This window comes from Zeus faber, assembly GCF_960531495.2.
Source record: "Zeus faber genome assembly, chromosome: 5".
Lineage (NCBI taxonomy): Eukaryota > Metazoa > Chordata > Actinopteri > Zeiformes > Zeidae > Zeus > Zeus faber.
Window position 1 is genome coordinate 28930499 of NC_137192.1, and position 6438 is coordinate 28936936.

Below are 6438 nucleotides of genomic sequence, written 5' to 3' on the forward strand. Positions count from 1 at the left end.
TTTACTGATGACGGCGATGCATATGCGCGGGTTATTGACTAAATCCATCACGAAATTACTGTCGTTAAAGTATTTGTTTATTGCCTCGTATTGGGTGAATTTGACATTGGTTTACGAGAACGCCTATATGATTTAGCATTTTCCCGCACACCTGCTCCTCTGGCAACAGGAACGTCAGGTGCAGCTGATCCGAGAGCTGCTGATTTCAGAGAACTACAGCAGCAGCTTCCACCTGAATGAGGAGCAGCGCTCGGCGCTGGCCTTCCTCAGTGCCCGCTCGCTTGCAGCGCAGGCTGTCAAGGCCAACCTCAACACCAGCTGCAGGTCAGAGCCTCCTGCTGGCGGGACAGCCAGCTAGTCAGTCAGCCAGTCAACCAGTCAGCCCATCACTGTTTTATGCCATTTGTAGCCAATAATTTTGATACGTACACACAAACTGTTCATTGTCAAATTAACTTCTCTTTATGTTTAGGAAATAAGTATCTAGAAAACAATTGTGAACTGAAAAGCTTTTAATATCTGGAAGATTATAGAGTATGATGAAAAGACGCAGAACCCACAACCTAATGCATATACTGTACATTATAACCCTAAACCACAAAGATGATCTTGTCTCTTAAAGGTTAACCACCATCGAGGAATCGGTGTCCATGCTGTCGGACATCAGCTATGACCAGACTGACGAATCTCTGGTATGAAGAACCTTTTTTTTTTTTTTTTTTTCCTTCTGCCCTGTATGTTAATCTTATTAGATTTAATTCACAGTGTACAAATCGCCTGCAATCCAGATTGTTTTGTTTATCCACAATACCGTTGAAGGATTAGATTTGTATATAACTGTGTCGAACTTTGATGGACATTTAGCAAAGATATACTGTGTACACAATTTATATATGCAATATCTCTTTCAATATACAACTGGAGAGAAATTTGATACTAATTATTAAGAGCCCACAATGTTTAACCTTGTAACACCATAGTCTGGTTTCAATTTTGTTCCCCAGGACTGGGACTCCTCTGTGATGAGGACAGTGAGACTGCGGAAACGCCAGAAAAGAGTCAGTCCTGCATTATGTCGCCTCTCTACATAAGATTGCTCCATAAAGACCTCCGGGATGACATGAGTGTTGTTTTTGTCTTGTGCTTCTGTTTCATGCTTCCATACACATACAGGGGAGGTGGAATGGTCATTCTATTATTATTATTATTTTTTTTTTGACTAGCCTTGTCAATAGGCCACATGAGGTGCTGTAAGTCCTTTGTCGTCCACAGCGTTCTTCTCGAAAACTCTGTGAGGTTCCGCTGCAAACTGTGAAGAAATCTCGCTCCGCAGGAAGAACATCTGAGAGGGTAATGTCTACAGCACGGGCACCAAACAATCCCACCTGTCTCCATAAACCATCTCTCAACTTTTTATTATTATTATTATTTTTTTTAAACCTTGAGGGATGATGACTCACTGGTGTGTGTGTGTGTGTGTGTGTGTGTGTGTGTGTGTGTGTGTGTGTGTGTGTGTGTGTGTGTGTGTGTGTGTGTGTGTGTGTGTGTGTGTGTGTGTGTGTGTCACATTTTACGATTGTAAATTTATTAACACCCACAATTGTTTTGATTCAGGTGAATGACTCCTTGGTGGCCAAAACCACAATCACCGTCCCGGCCAACGGTGGTCCAGTTGAGGCCGTCTCCACCATTGAGGCGGTACCGTACTGGACACGAAGCACAAAGAATAGCGGTGAGAATGCTCTGACTACAGTTGGTCCTAGTGAACTAAAAATAACAGAAGTGTTCTTATGAAGATTAGCGGTAAATGAGAAAACAGTGGAACCGTGGGTCTGCCATCCCCATCAGCTGATTGGTTGTGTGTTGCCGCAGCTTGGGGGGATACAACCACCACCACTGACCAGTCTGAGACCACCAGCGAGGCTCCCAGCACGCCGGCAGCAGGCGGCCTGCCACCTCCCAGAACCCCCAGGGCCAAAGAAGGAGGAAAGAAGCACCACTTCATTGCCAAAACAGTACAAGATATTAATAAATATATAAATAAAAAATTAACTCTTATTTTTTGAGCATCTCACAGTTGGTTGCTCACTAATGTGTGCTCTTCTCCTGCATGAAGGTAATCCGCTCTGAGTTCTGTGTGCCGTGCGGGAGGAGAACCAAATTTGGGAAGGTGTACCTGCGGTGCCAGGATTGCAGGGTGGTGACCCATCCGGAGTGTCGGGACCGCTGCCCTCTGCCTTGCAACCCCGCCGCCGTTACCCCCTCCGTCAGGAACACGGAGGTGCTGCGCCCCGGTCTTTTCTCACATGGACATCTGTTTTGTGGTCCTTTGTCTAAGTGGTTTTTATTTTTGTGTGATTCAAACTGTTGGTGGATGTATTGTGTTGTGCAGATGACGCTGGCTGACTTTGCACCATGCACCTCCCCGATGATCCCCACCTTGGTGATCTACTGCATCAAGGAGATCGAACACAGGGGACTGCAGGAGGTAATGTTTTTAATATATATTTTTTTTATGTTATACTATTGGTGTGTTTTTTTAAATATAAATATTAAAGGCAGCAATGACTTAAATACATTATTTAAAAGATGTTTAAGTTCAAATTAAATTAATAATTCATATGATGGGTCAATAATGGCGCCGCTGATTGTTTTCTTGCTTTATGTTTCAAACATGCATATTTTAATCATCTCAAATTCTAGGTATTAAGGTATTTTTTTATGATTTCAACTCATTGTTTCTGAATCGGTTTTTGCTTTTTTATTTATCATTATGAATTGAATGTTGATTGCACAGTGTAATGGCTATAGAATAATGATACCATCGGAGCAATCTACTCCAGGTAGTTCATAAATCCTTGAATATAAAAACGACTCATTGAAATCGGTCGAGAAATGTGAACGTTATTTATTTACTCTTATACAGAAACGCAGCTCACCCATTTACTTGTATTTTTTTTTAGAGGCAGTCTTGCCTGTTCCAATATGGCGGCAACGTTGTATCGTAGCAACGAGCCGAAGCAGTTAGTGCCACGTCTATGTATAGATGTCTATGATTGCGCTACCAAAATAAATGAAACTAAAATGACCTCTTCGGTGAATATGCTTCTCTCTTCTCTCTTATTTCCAAAGTGGTGGTGAAATATTCATTAAATGATATTTACGTAACTTAATTTATAAATTATATTCCCAAATGTATAAATAAAAACAAACCGTGTGTGTGTGTGCGTGTGCGCATCTGGCCGTTCCATGGTTATTTAAAAAGGTCTTTTAAACATGTCATCTTCCTCCCCTCTGCCACAGGTTGGCCTGTACCGTGTCTCCGGTGCTGACCGCCTGGTCAAAGAGCTGAAGGAGAAGCTGCTGAGGGCCAAGACTCTGCCGGCCCTCAGCAAAGTAGAGGACATCCACGTCATCACGGGGGTCCTCAAAGTCTTCCTGAGGAATCTCCCAGAGCCTCTGCTCACCTTCCACCTGAACAAAGCCTTCATGGAGGCAGCCGGTGAGCTCCACAGATGTTTACCACTCCTGAGGAAGGGGTGCTCCACCTGAACCTTGTCTTAAAATCACTTTCTCGAAATGAATAATTTTCTTCAGGAAACTTTTATTTGACATTCTGAATCAGAAGGAGCTTCAGCGTTGTATGAAAACTCAAGCTAAGATGTGTTTTGTAGGGACAGGGATGGACAGGGAACTCCCATTCAATACTGACATAGTATTTTGTAACAATTACACAGTTTATTATGATTCACCATTATTAGCGATATTTATTTGGAAATGGCCATTTTTATTTATTTATTTTTTAAACCCTTTTTAAATGTTTCCCAAGTCAAGCCTGCCAGTCTTAATACAAAGTGAGAAGCAGTAATGTAGCCAAGTAAATACAATCAATACAAATGTGAATCACACACAATGTAAATATTGATTCATGAGTCTCTTCTTCCATCGCTGACAAATGATCCTGTTTATTTATCCCCAGAAATCCGGGATGAGGACAACAGCCTTGCCGTGCTGTACCAGACCCTCGCCGAGCTTCCAAAGCCCAACCGCGACACCCTGGCCTGCCTGATGATCCATCTGCAGAAGTACGAGGTTCAGCTCAGCGCTGACACTCATTCCGCCCCGTTCTGTTTTCTGTTTCCTGACGTGCAACACTGAAAGACAGATGTGTAACAGACCTGAAGTACTGAGGCCTCGCTAATGCGAAAGACCAAATTTACTTCAAAGTTCCCAACTTTTTGTGTTCTCCAGCAATAAATACTCAACGCTGTAAACATCCATAATTCTCCCGTCGCGATGACACCGCAGCCCCAGATGTGTTTTCTGCCACGTCGCCGCACGCACGTCCTCCTGGGCTGTTTGGAAACAGGGGATCGTGTCGAGGCTAAAGTGTTGTCATCACGTCTCCTCCTGCGTTCCAGGGTGGCCCAGAGCGCGGAGGCCAAGATGGACGTGACCAACCTGGCCAGAGTGTTCGGCCCCACCCTGGTGGGCCACGCCCGGTCCGACCCCGACCCCATGACCATCCTGCAAGACACCGCCAGACAGCCCAGAGTATGACGTGACGCCCAGGTCATTCATGTTCCTCTTGTCCTTCAGAGTGTTTGACTTGGTTTGTGTCATATTGTTGCTTTGCAGGTGATTGAGCGCATGTTGAGCATCCCGGCGCCGTACTGGAGCCAGTATGCTAATCCAGAGGGCTTGTCCTCCAACAAGGGTAAACACACAGACACTCCCGACCCCAGACAGCAGAAAGGTTCTGGAGTCGGATCCACCACACTTAACAAAATTAACCTCATGATTTAACATTTAAATCAAGCTGTAGGTAAATCAACTCCTTGCTTCACAAAGTATGTGTTTCCAATTTTAGCGCTAACAGAGAATGAAAAGCTAAATTCACGATTTTGAGACAGAGATAGATATACCGATTTTGGCATGTTAGATCTGTGAATGTGTTGGTGAATGTGCTGGTCATCTGGTCGCCAGCTGCAGGGAGCATTCTGGGACCGCTGACCACTCCAGAGCGCCACGCCGCCGCCAAAACTCCCTCCAGCTCTCTGTCTCAGCGCATGAAGCAGACCCTCTCCAGCTCCTCCCTGTAAGCGGCTCCTTCACTCCCTCATTTCATTTTGTCGAGCGAATGAGTATCATTGTGGGCATGCACCGATAAAAATGTTTGTTTACTATGTTTTGTCATGATATGAGCAGGATGGATGTGTGAAGTATATTTCAGTTTGCAGCTCTAAAAACATGTTCTACCGTTCTGTACTAGACCATGAATACTAATTTATCTGTTTTCTTCTCAGGTTTGGGAGCAATAGCAAACCGTCGCCGGCGTCCAATACCCAGTTCAAATTCTTCACTTCTCCGCAACTCACGTGATTATTTTTTGGGGGAGGGTTTTCTTTGCAATTTACCTTTTGATTACTATATTTCTGTTTTTGTATTCAAGTTTTATAATCAGTGGATTCCTATGAGGTGGGGAAAAATACTCTACTCTGTTTTAAACCTTTGACTACTAACATTTTATGCACTAATACTGTGGTATCATCTGCGTGATGATGTAACAAGCTTTTAATGGCCAGCTGACCTCTCTAAAAAAAACTAAGAACAAATGCCTGCCAATGTGCTCTTTCCATGTTGAAGATGGTTTTGAACATTGCATTTGTTTTCTTGGTGCATCTTTAACTCTGTGGTTCTAACTGCGGAGGCCAAGCTGCACCAGTACATTTAAAATATGCTGCTGAATGAAGACAAAGCGTTTGATTGCCTATTTCTGCTTGTTGTTGATTGCAAACATTGTCATGTTTGCAATATTTTACGTTTTGCTTTATATTCGTTACTTGTGACGTGCAGTCCGCACCTTTTTTATATAATATCAGAAAGTATACCAATCATTACTCGTGCTTTTCTGAATCGTGTATCGTTAATACTGGCACTGGAAGGGAACTGTCCTTCTTTTTGCACTCCCAGCTGAGGAATAATCTGCACATTTGTTGCTCTACCAGACTTTGTCACAAGAGGGCGTTGTTGGACCAGCTTTTGACATTTGCCTTTGTAAGGAACAAAAAGTATACATGTGAAGTCAATATTACTGTACGGTGGTGATATTAAAATATCCACAATCCTGTGAATGTTGAGGAAAATGGGAATACCACTCAATTCTGAAATAAGTAGTTATCAAAATGTAACTCTCGCCAAAGTGTGAACCTGGAGGCCCTAACCGCACCCAAGACCCCGTTTACACCTGGTGTTAACTTGCGTCTTTGCTGATCCGATCACAAGTGGACAGCTCTAAGTACAGGTGGTGGCGCACACAAACCGCACTGAGATCCGATCGCTCAGACCACATTGGGAGGTGGTCTGGGCCTCATTCTTTAAGCAGTGTAAACGCAAACGTGTCCTGGGCCACATTGAAGGACTGCCTACTCAACTGAC

At 43.6% G+C, this 6438-nt stretch overlaps 1 protein-coding gene across 1 annotated transcript in view; it reads left to right on the plus strand.

Moving 5' to 3' along the window:
• Nucleotides 1-5616, plus strand: part of LOC307230671 (rac GTPase-activating protein 1-like) — a 7103-nt gene extending 1487 nt beyond the window's left edge. The window contains exons 4-17 of the mRNA XM_080001109.1: nt 170-324; nt 623-692; nt 1005-1058; nt 1273-1350; nt 1615-1732; nt 1873-2015; nt 2117-2281; nt 2393-2488; nt 3304-3502; nt 3980-4085; nt 4422-4554; nt 4639-4717; nt 4987-5098; nt 5307-5616. Of these exons, the coding sequence (XP_079857235.1) occupies nt 170-324; nt 623-692; nt 1005-1058; nt 1273-1350; nt 1615-1732; nt 1873-2015; nt 2117-2281; nt 2393-2488; nt 3304-3502; nt 3980-4085; nt 4422-4554; nt 4639-4717; nt 4987-5098; nt 5307-5382 (1584 nt within the window). The 3' untranslated portion in view covers nt 5383-5616. The remainder of the gene's footprint in view (nt 1-169; nt 325-622; nt 693-1004; nt 1059-1272; nt 1351-1614; nt 1733-1872; nt 2016-2116; nt 2282-2392; nt 2489-3303; nt 3503-3979; nt 4086-4421; nt 4555-4638; nt 4718-4986; nt 5099-5306) is intronic.
• Nucleotides 5617-6438: the final 822 nt, after the last annotated feature.